Raw genomic sequence first — 18,443 nt, forward strand, 5'->3', positions numbered from 1 at the left:
TAAAATTCGAAAATCAAGCATACTTCCAAACTTGTCCCACCCATCATCTATTTTTTTAAATATATATTATGACCTCACGGCTTTCGGCCTCAGTCTTAGACGAAAAACGAAATGATTATGTTCAAAGCCACGAATCTTTCTCATCTTAGATTCTTAGACATCGTGAATGTAATTTCCTCCTAATGAATAGAACCACATTTCAAAGCATGATCAAAATAGCGATAACCATCAAACAGATTTCATAAATATCTTCCACCTTCTCTAATGTTAACTTCGATTTTAAAAACCTTCCATCATACCATCATTAAAGTTGATTCTCTCAAGACGATTCAAAATCTCATTTTTCAGATCATCTGTGCGTTTCACGTTGATGCTTTGGGGAAACAAAAAGGGCAGTAAAAAGCTGTCAGCCCAAAGATTTGAAGGAATCTTTCATTGCTCGTTTCGTGACCACATCTTGAACAATTTGCTTGAAAAAGAAGGCAACCCCCGACCAGGACCGCGCATGATTGAAACCTCAGGCATTTCAAACCACAACCATACTCGTTTACCAAGGCGTCCTTCATCATGTCACCTTTGAATTCAATCAATCCTCAAATGTCTTGTAGTTGATTTCACTTTCATACGGAATATGGACCCTCATGTTTCAATTAACCGCGTAGCACGCTTCCCGTTCTTTATGTTTCCACGGTCGAGCACCATCACCAATTTGGCGAGGTCCTTGTTGTCTTGTGGTCTAGGTGCATGCAATTCCAACCACGAGTACGTAAGTACGAAATGCAACGTGATTAAGGTCCACAGAACATGTCAAGAGGAGCCTTCGTTGCCTGAGCAAAGGGGGGACCGATTTCACACTGTCATACATGGAAGTATCTGAATATTTTCCAAGTAGTCGTGAATGCATAAAGATCAAGGAAACAGAGTACTTCATTTATCAGTTGGTTTTGATAAATCACACAGTTTAAAACTGACAAGAGTACCTTCAGGCATAAACCATGAGATTGCACTGTAGCCTACTAGGAGAAAAACAAACCTTCTTCTTTAGGGTAAAACAAGAGAAATGAACGTTAAGCTAAGTTCATACTGTGATCACATCTATCCATTCCACCGGTGACAAGGTAAGTTAAGATTGGAAATTTTCAAGGGCTGCATGAAGTTCTCTAGTTGGCAAATGTGCTTACTCTGTTGAAAAGTATCTTAGTTTAGGATATTTTATTAAGTTTCTCAACAAATGCACTCACAACACTAAAAAAATCAATTTTCAGAAGTCCTCTAGTTGGCAAAAGGTGTGATGATTTTGACCCTTGCTTGGCCTTTCTCTGCAAGTTGAATAGTTGCACCGAAAACAGAACATCAAACATGGCCCAGATCGATCCAAAATTATTGACAAGCAAAAGAAAAGGAGAATACCCCACAGGGATGCGAATCAATTTAAGATTGAGATTTTGTGAAGAACCAGAACAAAAATTTGAGGAGTGAATGACTAATTTCTCAGGACAATATGTCGACAAAGTGATCTTGGGATATTTGTGAAGCATTCCAAAAGAGCTTTATATATCTTGCGATATATGATATATCCAACTAGGTAGAATGGTAGATTTTAAACCGACAGTCCTTTCCTTATTGAGAAAGTATTATATACAATGGTTTCATTGCTAAATCCCAAATACTTCTCTCACGGTAAAATCAATGTGTTTTATATAAATGATGAATCTATTTTTAAATTCTACATTCTCCAAACTTAACTCTGATCAGCAACATGTAATACACCAGTGCGTATGATCTTTCTCCTAGAACACATCAAAACTTTTAGAACAGAACAGTGCTACAGAAGACCCGTTCGTGGACAGGAACGGATCCGATTCGCCATTATGAGCCCATCTTTCAGACCGAGCCAACTTGGGCCATAGATGGGCCTATATACATAATGGTCCAAGTCTGGCCGCATTATAAAGCTAAGGAGGTGAGGTTATGCCAAAAACTTACTCCGCAAAAGGAGGGGTCAGATCTTCGGGTCATGGGTGGTGAGCATCTATGACTCAATCCTTACATTTTGTGACGGGTGTAGGACCCTTGTGGTAAGGCCAAAATGGTCCTTAGCTTAGGTCACCCCTCCGCACCCTTTTTCCAACTAAAAAAAAAGAAAGGTGACCGGTATTTAACTGAACCAATTTAACGGGTCCAAAATCACAGACAACCCATCAGCCAAGGTGTTTTTTCTTTTCTTTCCCCATTATCTCATCCATTAGTAGTGTCTACTTCCACGGTGAAGTCTTGACCTATAAAATCCTGGAGACTCACCAAAGAAGCATGCTTATGCTCATGAAGATTAATCGATCTTGAAAACCACCTAAACCCAGTAGCAAACAGCACCAAATTGCCCTAAAACATGCTTTCCCAGGGCGGGGCAAGAAGAAAAAGAAGAACCAAAATGAAAGCAAAAGAGGCATTGCAAAAGAAGAGGAAGACATGAGATGTAGAGGTTGAAAGATTGAAAAACCATTTGTGCCATTTGCAAAGTGGCTTGTGCTATGACTTCTTACAGTAGTTCAGTAGAGGACAAGCTTTGCCAGGGGATTTGACGGGGGATTCCTTCCTTTGCTGGCTACCCTTCGTTTTGCCACATTGTTGGCTATCCTTTCTCTTGCCACATCTGTGGCACATCTTACCATGAGTGAACAAGAGGCAATTCAAATCAAATTTAAGCTCGCCTGGAATCCGTTGGTTGAGATGGAGATATGCTTTGTTTCTGTCGGCTGTAGTGGGGATCCATCCAATAGTCTTTGCAATCTCAAAGACCTGCACGTGCGTGCCTCGCATTGAAATTTGATGGTGATGCTAAAATAGTGACTGCCTTGTGTAATGTAAAGTACTCACATGTGTATCGACTGGGAAATCATCTTGCTGAAGATGGAACATCAAGACACAAGCCACCTGTAATATAGATGGGATAATAAGGACATTGAGAATTTTGAAACCAATAAGATGCAGGAAACTGAAAATGGGTAATTTCTGATTAATCAAATCTAGAACCCCACCACGACATCTGATCTTCAAACTCTGATATTATTTCCAGCGAGAGATGAGGAGGGATATGCTACAACCACTTTTACTAGTATAGGATAGTTGAACAATTCAAGCTAGAAGAGAAATGAAGATATTTCCAAAAACTGAAAATGGCATATTCATGTCCTTGAAGTTTAATATCTACGGAATCCTACGATGAGCTGACCAGAAATTTTCACAATTATGAGTTCAGTGACATTATCATAAGAAGAAGCTAAAGAGTAAGCAAACAAAGGATAATTACCGTCTTCGGACCAATCCCTTTGAAAAGGGATAGCTCAGCCTTAATTTCACTAACCGAGAGATCCCGCAAGAATTCCAAGCATAGTTTGCCCCTTTTCTCAAGCAAGCAAGTCAAAATGTTCTTAATGCACGCTGCTTTTGTTGGGGCTAGACCTCCGCATCTTATGGCATCCTCTATACATGTTGATTCAGCAGCAAGAACCTTGGAAAATCCACAAGAAAATTCATGGGAAACTGATGGAATCATGTACAGCATTAGCGATTTTCTTCTTGAACAAATTGCCGCGACTACTAAGTTCCAGAGAGAAGCTAATCAGTCCGAATACTCCACACTCCTTAAAGAGAACGATCACTATTCCGAAACACGACTCAGAAGCAATTTAAAGATGCATGCTACTAAAATCAGGACAAACTGGCACCCTCAGACATGAATCTAGGTCAACGTCTAGTTTCAAGCCCAAGAACACTTGGGTGAGCAGTCTGGTCGCTGGATCGAAATGATAACGAATCAAATCCACCTAAATGTCGGAACTTTACATCAACCCATGAAGCCAAAAGCACAAATTAGACGACTCCAACGCTAATCACTGCAAAGAAGGGGTTCAGAGAAAAACCAGAACGACTCACATCTTCCCAGGAGGGGAAAGCAGACTTGAGAGAAGCGAAAGCCCTCTGGGAGTTCACGTCGGTCGTGTTCTGCGACAGCACGGTCTTCACCAGACCATCCAAGACGCTCTCCTCCTCTTCACCGACGAGCACCGTCTTCACCTCACCCCGCCCGTGCCCGTCGTCTTCTTCCTTAACGACGAGGCCCAGTTTCCGCAGCCTCTGCTCTCGGTACTTGGCGAATTCCTGCGGGAAGCCGTGGAGGGCCAGGAGATCGTCCCGGACCGCCCGGCATTCCTCGGGCGTGGGTCCATGGTGGGTCGGGTACGGATCTTGTTGGACGGGTTTGCTCGGGAGTGCTGAGCTCGGGCGGTCTTGGAGCTTCCTCTTCCGCTGCGCCTGCATTTTCTCGGCCGCGAAGCGCAGGCGGGAGGGACGGCGATGCGCGACGGACCATCTCGTCAGACGCCGGACCTTTTTTTCGTGGGCCTTGCGGGTCGGGTTTTTATGGGCTTTCTCGCATGGGCCACGATAATGCACACGGGCCTACGCTTTTGGAATCATTCCCGACTCCCGAGTTTTTGTGGCAGAAAAGCAAAGGGAAAACCCCACCAGCCCTAAATCCTAAATTACACCTAACACATCAAGATTTTTTTGGTGTCGTTGAAATCTCGAACTTATATCGGTGTAACAAAAATTACCCTTCATCTACCATCGCGAACCCTATAAACCTCAAACTTATATCAGTGCGACAAAAAAGTACCTCTTGTCCACTACCTAAAATCCTAAATTTTACCAATTTATATTAATATCATAAACCTTTTTTTTTTTTGTCATCAATACCTCAAACTTGTACTAGTGACGAGAGGATTTTTTAGAGTCCAAATTTTATGATTTTTTGTGGCAAACAAATAGTATTTTTATCACATTGGTACGAGTTTAAAATTTTAATGACATGGTCTTTTTTAGATATTAGTATCATAATGAGTAAAATTTAAGGGTTTGTTTGACGGAAAATTTTTGTAGGATATTAATGATATGGTGTAGGATCTTTCGTGACTAAAAAAATTGCAAGATTTTAGTGTTACAATAATATATAATGTAAGATTGTTAATGGTATTAAGTCAAAAGAAAAAAGACGAAAATGAAACGCACTAATTTTAGGGTCACTTCATATTTTTAGATTCACTAGGACGGTGATTTATGTTGTACGGTGCTCGGGTTGTGTCTGATTCAAATTTGCTTTTCTCCCCCAAGTCATTTATCCCGTTCATACCATCGTAAGTCATTTGATAAGGGTGCCCTAAGTAATCTTTTACCTGTCAAGCCTCAATCATTATAATCACTGTTGCCACTATAAACTCTGATTGCGTCGAGAACGCAACTTCGTCCGTCGCTCGAATACTTAAGCGAGAAGGAAATACTGGGCAGGAGAATAAGAAAAAAAATTAGGTTGGCACATGATTGGACTATGATCTCATAGGATTCGCAGAATTGACTACTGAATGGTTATCTCGTCTCTTTGTTCAGCACACAAATCATATTATAAACTGCTGGTGATTTCGCTTTCCTCCTCCACTTCCTCTCTACTTTCTCGTTCTAGACGCTCGGGTACAAAAAGGGCAGTTCAACATCAGAGAAAAACGCGAAAGGCCGGCGAGCCCGCCAGGATAACACGTAAAGTCCGAATTCTTTCAAAAAGCTAAAAAATAAAAAGCAGAAATTACTCGATTGAGTTGGACAAAAGAAGAAAGGCAAGCTCCCCAAAAGCATTTTTCACGAGCGTGATCGCCGTGGGCCAATCCCCTCCTCTGTTCTTTTCTAGTGAAGGACGATTGGAGGCAGGAAGATCTAAGCACCAATAAGAGGGGAAATTAGATTTGGGGATAAGCCATGAAAATTCCAAATGCTTAACACATATCTAAGTCCAAGTTGAACAATACCGAGGCATATACCTAACTTGCCGAGATTAAAGAATAAGACTCAGCTCAGCAAAAGCGAAATTGCAGTTGAAGCAAGTTCTCCACATAGCATCATCAAGATGCATCTGAATCAGAGGAACAGACAGCGAAAGCAGGCAAGAATACTGTCACGCTATATGCCAACATCAATCACCTAAAAGGACATTTGACTAAGAATAGTATTGCAGTTTTGAGTCTCCCACGATATATATAATGACGGTCCGACCCCATCGCCATCAGTTCACACCACCATCTCCAACTTGCAGGTCGCAACCGAGTCTTCGGTCAACTCGGACCACCAACAGCTAAGTCTGCGCTGGCGTGTATAGAAACAGCAATCATCGTGCTTATTCTAATGGGGCCATGGAATGGTAAATGGAAAGAAAAAAGAACAGAAGAAAGAGTCAAAACCTCTCTTTAGTCTTTAGCATAGAACGATAAGATAAACAACACCGTGGACATGGCAATTGTAAGGAAAAGTAAGCTCAACGAGTTCTTCAAAATCACTCTTCCTTTCTATTTACAACTACACAGCTACGACACCATCCACAACAATGTAAGCAGATTACACAGACATGACAAATGTGCAGAATATCGTTATACATTTGGCCACTTTTGATAATTATGCCTTCTTGTGTTAAATTACAAAGGAATATACACTGCTTGTGTTCTTTGCCAGCATCTCGATATTGTGACTTTTCTTGCCTCCAGCTCTAATACGAACAATCATCAAAACCGACAGTTTTTTCCTCGACCAAAGAAGCTTGGCGCTAGTTTCTCTCCGTCCACAGCAGGAGCCACCGATTGCACAAATGGATGCCATTTATGATTGCCATAATCCAAAATATGATGCACAGGATGAGCAGTAAAAGTTTGGCATTGTTTATGCCGCAGATAGGCCTGCTCATCACCTTCCTACCTTAACCTTACACCTTCGACATCATTTTCTCAATCCCCGCCAAATTTCCTCCCCCTCGCCTTCATTAACACCAGTCATTACTGTATCCACATCACTGAAATTCAGAGAAAACAAGATCATAGGATCAAAAATCAGAAATCCGATGACTTTGGACTATAGACGTTCCTCCCACCAACGCCGCCAACTCCGCAGCCAGTCCCGCTAAGTTGAGTAGACTCCAGGAGTGCCTCCCAGTCCACATCCTCTTCCTCCCCATCATCTCTCTCTCTCACCATCTCCAACAACTTCTTGGCCTTATCTCTCGCCCTCTCACTCCCACTCTTCTCGATCTCCCTCAATACATCCTCTCCCCCCGCTTCCTTCATCAACCCTTTAAACCTAAAATTCCCATGACTCAATGCATAAAGCGTGCCCACACAATTTTCCTTATCCAACTTGGACTTTGCCTCATTCCTTCTCAAAAGCCCAACCAAAACTCTAACCGCATTACCGTCGAGCATAGCTGACCTTCCATCAACACAGGCAGCCAAATTGCAGAGAATAAGCAATACCCGGCTCACCAAATTTCCTGCTTTCACCATTTCCAGCAGCCGCAGAACGGAATTATGCTTCAGTAACTTCATCCTGTTACTATTAACCAGTGTCAAATTATACAGAGCGAGAGCAGAATCATTCCTAGTATGCTCGCTATCCGATCTCAAAGCATTTAACAACACTGGCAAAGCACCTAAAGCCCCGATAGCCATCCTGTTATCCTCCTCTATGGCCAAGCTAAATAGAGCACCAGCAGCATGCTCTTGGGCTTCACTAAACCCACTTTGCAATACCTCAATCAAAAGAGGGACAACACCAGACCTCACAATCTTCACCTTGTTTGAATTCTCAAGCGATAAATTTACCATCGTAGCAACAGCATTCACCTGTACATTGCAGTACTTCGAAACAAGAAGCGGCTTCAGGGCAGAGATCACTCTTGGAGTACAAAGAGCAGACCTCCTATATTCTTGCGATCTAGTGATCTTTCTCAGCGACATCACCGCCTGTTCTTGCTCGAAGACGTCGCTGCTCTTCAGCTTCAACACCGATTCCTCTTCTTGAGAGCTTAACTTTGGGGCTAGGGTTTGCGCAGGGTTTTCGATTTCTTGAAATTCCGAGGACGACGAGGACGAGGAGGAGGAATAGCAACAGGGGCGAGTCTTGAGAGGCAGGGGAGTCTCCGGGCTCGCCGCGATGACCACCGACTCCTCCGACGAGCTCGAGTAGAACCGGTCGGTCCGGCGATTCAACTCGCTCACCGCGTGCTTGTACGTCACCGGCGGGTTCCCGGCCACGTTCTTCAGCAGCTCCCTCTCCGAAACCCTAATAAGCCCTCCAGTTCCAGAGTCCCCTTCCTCCTCCTGCCGCCGGGACGCCATCTTCGCGCGGACGGCCTTCTCCACGGCGGCGTAGTCCAGCGGGAGGGGGCGCTCGACCCCCCACCTCTCGCACCAGCGGAGGATCGTGGACTTGATGGCCAAGTTGGGGAAGAACGTCTCGAAGTCGGGGGTCGACCCATCTTCGAGAACCGGCGTGAACCTCAGGTCCCGGCACACCTGGACGGAGACGCGGTCGAAGGTCTGGCCGGAGGACACGACCACCGGGTCGGCCATGAGGGAGCCCACGATGGAGCACATGAACTCCCCGGGGGGGCCGGGCTTCGAAGGAGGAGAAACCGAGCGAGAGAACGAGAACCGCCACCTGGACTTGCCATTGGCGCCCATGTGTTCCCCCGAGAGCTAGCTCGAGCTACAGCGCTTCAATTCAAGAAAACAACGTTGCTGCGGGGGCCGAACGTGGGGGGTGCAGAGGATTGGCGGGTCGACAGGGTGGTCAGCAGCAGCAGCAGCTGCTTCGGCTTGGGAAGATGCGGGAGGGGATGGAGAGATCTGCTGGGCTTTGGGTGGTGCTGGTGGTTTTACCGGGGGAGGAGTGGAAACTCAGGAGAGAGAGAGAGAGAGAGAGAGCGTGCGGGAGACAAATGGCGGCTTGTCTTTCAATTACAGTTGACGTTGTCGTGGAGGGGATTATTACCGAGGTGAAGTGGTAGTTGCGCTCTTCTTCGTTCCTTCGTTCCTTCGTCAACTTCTTTTGTTTGGTTCTTCTGGTTTCTTTCGGAGGTAAGAAGGATGGGATTGGGCCGTTAACTAGTGGTCCGTCCTATTACGTTGCTGGGTTGGAACTTGGTGGCATTGACCCTAATCACATGAAATAAATAGTTAATATCATGAAACATTTTAAATTAATATATATATGCAATAAATTTATTGTGAATTAATATTTTCATCCCCAAAATGTCATATCAATACATTTATGATAAATTTATCATAAATTAATTTTTCAAATATCAAGAACCATAAATGTATATATTTGTGATAAATTTATCCTCCATAAATTTTTATTAAATTAAATTAATACTGCGAAAAATCACAAAATGGACGGATGGTGAAGCCCCAAATTAGTACACTTGCCAATTGTCATGTATCATTTAAGTTAATAATCCGACTATAAAATTTAACGAAATGTAACGAAAAATAAATTTGTCATATGTATACAATTTTTGGATTTTTAATGGCATTAGCTCATATGTAAAATAACACAATTCATGACAAGTATTTCCAGACAATAGTTAGATTGGAGAGACTAGAAAGTTCTTGGATCCATTTTGGAAGTTCACAAGGTATAAATATTCTTAAATTATCTCAATCCCATTTAGATAGAAAAGAATAACAATTCATATGGCAAAGTTTATTCTCTTCAGCATTTTTATAGTATATATATATATATATATTTCTAAATAAGTGACTCAATCGATTAACTAACTCTAACAGAAAGATTAAAGAGATTAGTGAAAGTTACGCTACATATGCTTTCCAAATTAGGTAAAAGAACCTCGTACAAGGTGCGAGCTAGCACTCCTTCAACCGCTTCGCCCGAGCCTATCTTCGTCATTATAAGATGCGCTTCATGATTGGGAAGTTAAGCCAAAGTCTCATTATCCTTTTAACATTCGATGGGACACGACAAAATCATCCCGCGAAAAATAATGCATGGCCTGCTTTAGTGCTAAGGCAGGGATTTGAGTTTTGTCTTTTATTGCCATTGCTGATTAAATTCTATTTCCTTTCACATTCGGCTGATACCTACGCTTAACCGCTAGTCTTTCCCCCTACCAATAAAAAGATCGTCGTTCGTGGAGAAAACCGATCCTGCCCATCTTCAAATAGTTCAATAAATCATGGCGACAAAAAGACTAATATACTCTGTCATTTCTTTCCAACGGGGGCATTTATAATTTGATTCATGTGGGACATCCTTTTAAGGGTATGTTTGGTAACACTTTTATTATCAAAAATAATTTTTAAATATTTTAAGTTATTTGGTAATTGTCTAAAATTTCAATTTCCGAAAATAATTACATTAGGTACCGTTTCAAATTTTTTAATCCAAATCATTTTTTTTATAATTTTATTATTTTTTTTTTTTTCTTTCCTTTTTTTTTTTTAAATTTTCTTTTCTTTTTCTCCTTCAAGGTCTGCTAGTTGTCGGCCTTAGGATGACCAAAGAACCGACTAGACAAGAGCCAGCCGACCTCTACTCCTTGTCGGCCAAGCTTTGGCCGGGTGAGGTCAAGCCTTGTTTGGTTTGGCCATCGGTGAGCCTCCGAAAAGCTAGCCAGACCTCATCGAAGACTAGCAGCGACGGGCAGGGGGCAGCAAACAACATCGGCAACAGTTGAAGAAGAAAAAGAGGGAAGAAGAACAAGAAAAAGAAAAGAAAAGAGAGAAAATTGGTTGGCTTGATTTTAGAGTTATTTCCGGAAACAAAAATCAACATTTTTTAACTTATCGATTTTTTTCCAAATCTATTTTCAAGAACAAAAAATAGAAATTTATTATCGGCAACAAAAATTTTACCAAATAAATTTCTCTTCCAAATTTATTTACAGAAATAAAAAAAATAGAAATTGTTACTATTTGGTAAGTTACCAAACGGAGCCTAAATAATCCCTCCAAAGAAAAACTACAGTCAGAAAAATGTATCGGCTCGTGTCAGCATAGGATTGATTTTTTCCTCTCTCGAAAGGGGAAGAAAATGCCATACCGCGTACGTGCTTTGACGGCATTCCATGTTCGATCGATCTAGTACTGATAATTCGCAGCACGGAATGACATCTTACGAAGGTCGCGATGAAGACCGACGCAGGCGGAAAATTCTCTCCGCCTGGACATCATCGACGGTGGGGTTCCTGTCATCCCGGCGGACCCGCCGCGTTAATGATCTGTGGGAGCAATGGCCAGAGCGGACGTCCAACGAGCAGCGCTCCTGTCCCTTTCACGGCTTCTCCCACGTTGTCAGTACATCAATGCATTCGTTGGACAGGTCCAGATCCGACAAGTCAAGGGACGACCTCCAGTCCACCATTATGACTTTTAAATTCAATTGGGTCCCACCTTCGCACGGACAAAAGATATTCTTTCCAACGTAAATCCAGGCGTAATGCCCCGAACAAATTCCAATCTTAAGATTAATTCTAATTTTATCCTCTCTCTTTTTTTTCATCCCATAAAAAACTCTCAAAATTTGGTACCATCTCTCAGTTCTACCATAAACTTAATTTTTATCTCATAAAAAAACTACCAACTTTAGGTTTAGTCTCAATTCTATCTTAAACTTTTTCCATCTCATAAAAAACCATATTCACTTGATTCCTATATTAACCTTCATTAAATCTTTGTCCAAAATCATCCTTGGTTATCTGATGTTTCTATGTCATTACTCCAGTTTTTTTCCTAAATTTGAGTAAAAATTAGATCAATTAAAATTGACCTTTTCTAATTATTCTTATTCTTAAGAGAGTATTCCTTCTATCTCACTTAACATCTTCAATTTTGTGCTCAATCTCTAGTCTCTCATGCTCGGGAGTCTTCTATTTCTTGCAATTAGAGAGCTCATGCTCAAAATATTCCATTTGGGATGCTTGAACAATGTACACTTAGAAGCTTTCTATCTCTTGGTTGTTAAAAGAAATTTTGGACGGATGGTTAATAGGGACAAGTTTGGGACTCAAGTAAAAATTAGTGATTTTTAATGACATATTGAAAGTTTAGGATAAATTAGGATTAGAACTAAAGTTTGAGATTTTCTTAAAGGAAAAAAAAAGTATAGGATGAAATTTAAACTAGACCTAAAGGTGAGTGCTTTTTTAGGGCATTAGGCCCATAAATTGGAGACTCGCCCAGCTCGAGTAAACTACTAATATGCAGTTACTAATATGCAGTTATGCACCATTAAACTGATGAAGAACCTCATTAAACTGATGAAGAACCTGAGCAGGTCCTTAAACTGCTCTCCCCTGAAATGACCATCTGGGGAAACTCCTCCTCACAAGCCATTTACAGGCAAGTGAGGGGAGAGTAGTATGGGATAAAGGTCCCATTGGGTTACCCGGCCAATCCTTTACGGATAGGGGCCCACCTTTGATCCCCGTGAAGCCTTCCCCAGGTAACCAGCCCTAGGCGCGGTTCAGGGAAATGATGAGGCCTGAGCGGTGGCAAGCCACGTGGGGTGGCCGACCGGCCACCCGGAGCGGATGAAGCTAAAGGCCTAAAGTCAACGTCTCTAATTGCTTAGCAAACAAAAATGATTTCTTCAGAAAATCCTCTACTAGTATTTATGAAAAAAAAGAAAAAAACATCTCCATCACATTTCTCAAAATTTGCTGAAAGAAGTTAAGTGAGAAGATGAAATGCACACACATCGAGAGACGACCGAAATATTATCCGATTCATAGGGCTTATATGGTATTCTCACCAAAAATAAAAATCCCATGAAAATGATGCGATCCTTTCTAGCTTCAAGGTCAAAAGTGACGGCACTTGTCATATCTTTCATGGTGCGCAAGCATCACTCAGAGGGACAGTAGGCCCCATCTGTGGAAGATCTTTTTGTTGCTTCCACGACTCATCAGGCAGCCCTTAGCCCGTGGCTTGCGAACAACCACCCTTCCACGTCTTCAAGGGATGAATGAAGGTGGAAAGAAGACACTTCGAAGTAATACGATCACCATTCGCACCCAGTTCAGCCCAAGTGTCACTTCCATTTCCAAATAGAAAAATTTGGGGAGAGCAATTCCAATACGGCACCAATCTTAAAAGGCACAGCATAGACAGACCCTCCAGCTCACAGAAAAGGCAAATAAAGCGTTGGCAGAGGCTTTGTATTATTGTGTATCTTTCTCATGTCATGGCATCGCCATGATTAGGGGTGATTTCGGAGTTGGGACGTGTGATAAGCAATTGGAAGGTAAACTACTTATGTCAGGTGACTAAAAAATCTCCAATTACTAATTAAAAGGAAAAATCAGATTTAGGGGGAAGCATCAAATATGTTCACAGAGCCTAATAGCCGGATTTATGTCCAACGCACGTACAAGCTTATGGTATTTATTTTAATACAAAGAACTCGGAATGGCATCCAAAAGATAATACAACATTGGATTACCTGCACCAACCCATCACCTGGTCCTTCCTCTTCATGACACCGTTTCCCTCTCTCCACCAGATACGAAGGAAACGCAGGAGAAAAAAGATAAATAAATAAAAGTATACCAAAGAAGTGAAAGCATCAGATTTCTACACGCGTCTCGAACGAGACAAGAGAGCACGAAGAATCTTTCTCCTGGGTCCCTGCAAGTAAAAACACAAATTATGAGAACAAGGAGCTTATTAAGAAGTAGTGCATATGCAGTTTAACTCTCCATGCTCGACACAGACATCTGCCATTCATTCCAGAGGCACCACAAACAGAAGATAAATATATAGAATCATTCAGTGCTGGGATCATTGAATTTATGTATGTGTTTTTTTCCTAATTAAGACCTGGCAGTATAATAACCAGATCCAACCAAGTTACGACAGGAACAACTGGTTTTCAGCTCTCTTGATCACCAGGACATCCAGCAACATGGCTTATATGCGTACATAACGCTAAGAAAAACATGACAACAGAAACGATCACGAAGCCTTTGCTTTTTAGACCCTAATTGTTGGCATTTAGCCACCACCAATATAAGATCAAGTCATGGCAACTTGCATTGCTAGACCTTGCATTGCTTAGTCTGTGGATCATCGACAAACTTACATATCTACGTTTTACAATCTAATTCAAACATACCATTGGTATGCCCATCTCTTTGAGGTCATCGTCCTGCATCTGCTTCAGTACATCCATATCAATCTGCCATTCAAAACCACTTCCATGTCAGGAGCTGTCCAGCACAATAGGTACTTCTCTCATTGTCCAGATTACAATATTTCAGCTCAGGTAACAAAGTTTTGTTAGGTTATTTGCCAATAGCATATCCAGTTCAGCTAAGTCATGTAAACTTCACAGGGCACAATTTCTGGAAGCAATTACATTATAAGCATCGTCTGCTATTGCATTGACATTGAAGAAGAAAAAAAATGGGAATAGACATCTCTTAACAGGACAAAAGAGATTGTACCTATATGCAATGGGTTCGTATATGAGTGTCTACTGGCAGTCAAACCTCATTAATCAGGAAAATTAAATGTGGCTATAATAACGAACGACTAGTGCGAATGACTGCTCTAGATTCACTTTTTACGCTACAACATGCAGCCACATAAGGCTTGATTAATAGCTATTTGTAACTGAAGAAAATAATTAAATAAAGGAAAAGAAGCTACACATTACATGAGGCACGACTAGCAACAGCTTATTTTCTACGTTTATCTGACATAGGTCCAGTTGTTACAATAACCCAGGAGAAACAGGAAAGCATCCTCCCTATGATATTTACCAATATCAACTGAAAACCTTAGCCTGGTTGTTTCTTTTTCTAGCATCAGATTATTCAAGTCTGTTATAGCTTACACATAAATCATGGAAAATTCTGCACAGCCAGCGAACCAGCAAAAGTGAATGGCATATTTTGATGTGTTTTCTCTAGTTTGTTGTGCACAAGATGCAAATTACTTACTTCCTCAGCCTGAAAAAGAATGGCATACTTTCCCAAGCCAAGAGAATTTAAGAAAGGCCCAATGGTAAGCGGTCCCTGTACCTGCATAAAGCCAATCAAACAAGTGATAAGTGCATAGTGCTGAAAGGCATGATGCACCAAAGCGGTCAAAAAAGACTAGTGCTGAAGGGCATACTCTGACACAGGATACTTAATACGTCATAGCAAACATAACTAAAGTTTTAAAGCTGGTAAAACTAAAAAACTGTCTCAAAGAAATTATATTGATCAAGGACTTAATGTCAGATCCTCCACAAAAAACAATATGTTGTAGATAGTTGGATTAAAACAAATAGCTTCTGACAAATGAATCGGGGTTTTCAAGATGGCAAGACATTATAAGATATCCCAATGTCAAAGTCTCATTGGCTGTTGTAATTTGATAATGTTGAAGGCCCTCTTTCTACAAGTTCAGGTAGATTTCCACTTTTGGGTTGGAAATTGTTTCAGTTCTTATTGAGTTTATAGAGGTTGTGTTTGTGATACCTAGTTTGCAGATAGACATATAGGTATGTAAACTCCAAAGTCACAGACTAAATGTTGAAAACAATCTCAGCTGCTCTGATTTGCAAGCATGTATGTGCTTATTAAAGAATACCTCTACCAAAAACTCATCTCAGGGCTATGATAGTAAAAGCCTGAACGCACTGAAGCAGAATATGACAGCCCTATGATGCGGAACAGACAACTCAAGCACAAACAATTTAACTGTACCGCATAAAAACTTCTATGTGAGATGGCCCCACGTGGATGCGATCGTGGCAGAGACCTAGCAGAATCCAGAGGCAAAGGTGTTCTTGTCACAAAATGTGAAGAGGAGTGTGGCCCTGCAACTGCATGATCATAGACATTTCTTGCAACCTGTGTAGGAACTCTTGGTGCATCAATTGGTCCATACATAAGTAATTCTTGCTGGCCATTGATTGGCCTTGGTGGTGAAAGGCCCCTTGAACTGAATATTCTATCTGGGGACCCATGTTGGAACCCATTATGAGTCCAAGAAGAATAAGACTTTCGCATTGAATTCAGCTCTAGTAAATCTTCAGCACTTCTTGTCGGTGGAATTCTCCTCAAAGGGCTATCAAGTTTTGGCTCAAGTGAATGTTGCACTGTATATGAGCTCAGAGGAGAATGGACAGTCCTACGAATATTAATGGGGGCATTAATGTGATCTTGCTCTCTAACATTGCCACTAGCCTGCCTTGTCTTGTTCCTGTGCATGAGCTTGATGCGAAGGTCTCCAGCACCTTTGGTGTTAGTAGAGGTAGGACAGTCAGTACCAGAGAAAGTAAGACAAATTCATAAAGTTAACCTTCCAATTACTTATCCAGATCAAGAATGAGTAACATCGAGGCCTACCATTCAAGCTCTTAATATTGCTCTCGGCCCTCCGTCTGCAACATATCAAAGACTTACTTCAGATTAATTCCCTGCTCAGCCTTCCCAAGGAAACTAAATGTCCCTATCCCAGTTCTTAATTTTTTGCAGGGATCGAGATCCTCTTCACAAAAATGAAAAAATCATCGGCAGAGTAGATCTTTTCTCACATAAAAAAAGTTTATGACATGCAAATACACCATAATGAAATGCAAAGAAGAGCAAACTGAAAGCAGCTTGTTTCATCAGCCTTGCCCTTAGTGCTCACTTTTTCCACATTTTTTTACCAACAGGGAAAATAAACCCAACATGGTGAAGCATCAACAAAGTACATTGAGGAGCCATCAATTAGTTCTCAAACAAATCAAATAGTTATATCCATCAATCGACAATCCAATCAAATAAGACCTTAAGAAAGGAAAACCTAACAGCCCCATCATCATTGCCGAATTTCACATCAATGAACCCAAGCTTCAGCAAGCAACGAACGAGTTGATAGGTAGATAGATAACTAACCTCTTGACACTTCCATGAAAAAGACCGTCAGCTTTCCCTCCAAGTCTCTCCTTTATAGAGCGCTTAACTCCAGATTTCGGAAGTGGCGCTGCTCGAGAATCATTCAATGCATTCCCAGCCCTCTTAACTACCTGAAAAAAGGATCGCACATATAAATTGGCAAGCCAATCGGTGCTAAACAATCCCTCAAGCTTCAAGTAACTACTAGTACGATCACCTCTATGCAGAAAAAAGACATTATCTAATATCTATAGCCTAGTCAAAGCTGGTTGAGAGCAAGTATTATACAATGCACAATATCACTTCAGAAGAGGCACTCATGGCATGCTTAAAACGCAAAGAACAAGCTCATTATCCGACGGCAGAGCCTCCCTCGGGGTTCGACTGATCACGGAATCGAACCTATTCCTCCAGAAAAGCGGCACGCGTCATCCTCACGCCTAATCGTAACCGATCGAACAAAACCACATCACCGCAGCCGAGACAGGTCCCGACGACGAAACTTAAGCTACCGCGGAATCCGCGAACCAACGAGCCAAACAAGTCCAGCTGAAACAAACGGCCAATCGATCCCAAGATCTCATGCGAAGGCGCCGAAACCAAAAAACGCATTGCGCGCACGGAGCTGAAGCGGGCACGTACCTGACCGGACCGACCGAGCGTGATCGTGACCTGAGGCCTCGACATATCTCCGACGCCCTCGAGCCGCGGAGCTCAGATCGTCGGCGGCGCGGAGCCGTCGACCGACGAGGCCGCGCTCGATTCGCCGATCGGAACCCTAATTCGACGCGGCGGGGACGACGGACGATCGAAGATCGGAGGAGCTCGGAATCGCGGAGGTTTTGGGGAGGAGGAGGAGGAGGGGGAGTGAGGTTTTTTTAGGAGGTGATTGCTGCTTCGCGTTGACTCGGGGACGACGACTTGACTAACGAAGGCAGGGCAGTTTATTCTTTGCACGCCTCGGGAAGCAACGGTTGCACCACCCCGGCCGTGGGGTTGGGCCTGTCACGGTCGGACCTGGTGAAACGTGGGCCCAAAAGCCCATTTTGGGTTACGTGGGCTTCCCATATGGACCCATAAGGCTCCCCGAGTTTTGCCATACTCAAAGTTCAGGCCCATAGCCGATTGCTACCTCAGCTTTTTAGGATCCGTTTAGTAACGCTTTTATTTTAGGAAACGATATAATATTTTTCTATTTCTATTCTTTGAAATAATTTCTCAGTAAAAGAACGTGTTTGATAACTAAACATAATTTCTATTTTTGAAATGGAAAAAGAACATAAATGCATTTGGTACGATTTACAAAAATGTAGTATTTCTTTTAATTTTTTAATGATTTTTAAAGATTTTTTTCTTTCTTCTTTTCTTATTCTTCCTTGCTACCATTCGCCACCATCATTGGTAGCTGCCATCATCGACGGAGGCCGGATAATAGGGGGCAACGAGTAGCAAGGAAGAAGAAAATAAATAATAATAATAATAATACATTATTTCTATAAATTGCTTCCGAGAATAAGAAATTACTTTTCTCTACTTCTTTTTTTTATTCTAAATTTATTCCCAGTCACTTTTCTATTCCGAGGAATAAAAACTTAGTTGATATTACCAAATAGATTTCTGTTCTTTTTTTATTCTGAGAAAAAAAAGAAGAATAGAAATTAGGAGAAATAAAAAC

General features: G+C 41.9%; 3 protein-coding genes across 3 annotated transcripts; all 3 read right to left on the minus strand.

Moving 5' to 3' along the window:
* Window positions 1–416: 416 nt before the first annotated feature.
* Window positions 417–4,372, minus strand: LOC104426296 (putative DNA glycosylase At3g47830). Its single transcript, XM_010039295.3, has 5 exons — window positions 3,937–4,372; window positions 3,311–3,511; window positions 2,878–2,934; window positions 2,544–2,799; window positions 417–827 (listed from the first exon to the last, which is right to left on the minus strand). Exons 1-5 carry the CDS (start codon window positions 4,318–4,320, stop codon window positions 808–810), a joined length of 918 nt encoding a protein of 305 aa, XP_010037597.1. The 5' UTR covers window positions 4,321–4,372; the 3' UTR covers window positions 417–807.
* A 1,905-nt stretch (window positions 4,373–6,277) lies between these two features.
* On the minus strand, window positions 6,278–8,876 carry LOC104426297 (U-box domain-containing protein 38). The gene has a single exon (XM_010039296.3). The coding sequence runs from the start codon at window positions 8,553–8,555 to the stop codon at window positions 6,927–6,929; it is 1,629 nt and encodes a 542-aa protein (XP_010037598.2). The 5' UTR covers window positions 8,556–8,876; the 3' UTR covers window positions 6,278–6,926.
* Window positions 8,877–13,174: 4,298 nt separating this feature from the next.
* On the minus strand, window positions 13,175–17,696 carry LOC104426298. Its single transcript, XM_010039297.3, has 7 exons — window positions 17,411–17,696; window positions 16,769–16,899; window positions 16,235–16,269; window positions 15,590–16,122; window positions 14,837–14,917; window positions 14,008–14,070; window positions 13,175–13,520 (listed from the first exon to the last, which is right to left on the minus strand). Exons 1-7 carry the CDS (start codon window positions 17,453–17,455, stop codon window positions 13,467–13,469), a joined length of 942 nt encoding a protein of 313 aa, XP_010037599.1. The 5' UTR covers window positions 17,456–17,696; the 3' UTR covers window positions 13,175–13,466.
* Between the last annotated feature and the right edge of the window lie 747 nt (window positions 17,697–18,443).

This window comes from Eucalyptus grandis, chromosome 11 (assembly GCF_016545825.1).
Source record: "Eucalyptus grandis isolate ANBG69807.140 chromosome 11, ASM1654582v1, whole genome shotgun sequence".
In the NCBI taxonomy this organism is placed as follows: domain Eukaryota; kingdom Viridiplantae; phylum Streptophyta; class Magnoliopsida; order Myrtales; family Myrtaceae; genus Eucalyptus; species Eucalyptus grandis.

Bases quoted from the DNA above. Each gene is read 5' to 3' on its own strand.
- LOC104426296 (XM_010039295.3), bottom strand. From the start codon at position 4,320: ATGCAGGCGCAGCGGAAGAGGAAGCTCCAAGACCGCCCGAGCTCAGCA. The intron at 3,512-3,936 runs GTGAGTCGTTCT...GGATTTTCCAAG, and splicing joins CTTTCCCCTCCTGGGAAGAT to GTTCTTGCTGCTGAATCAAC. The intron at 2,800-2,877 runs GTGAGTACTTTA...ACGCACGTGCAG, and splicing joins ATTTCCCAGTCGATACACAT to GTCTTTGAGATTGCAAAGAC.
- LOC104426297 (XM_010039296.3), bottom strand. From the start codon at position 8,555: ATGGGCGCCAATGGCAAGTCCAGGTGGCGGTTCTCGTTCTCTCGCTCG.
- LOC104426298 (XM_010039297.3), bottom strand. From the start codon at position 17,455: ATGTCGAGGCCTCAGGTCACGATCACGCTCGGTCGGTCCGGTCAG. The intron at 16,123-16,234 runs GTAGGCCTCGAT...CTAACACCAAAG, and splicing joins CAATATTAAGAGCTTGAATG to GTGCTGGAGACCTTCGCATC. The intron at 14,918-15,589 runs GTACAGTTAAAT...GGCTTTATGCAG, and splicing joins CACATAGAAGTTTTTATGCG to GTACAGGGACCGCTTACCAT.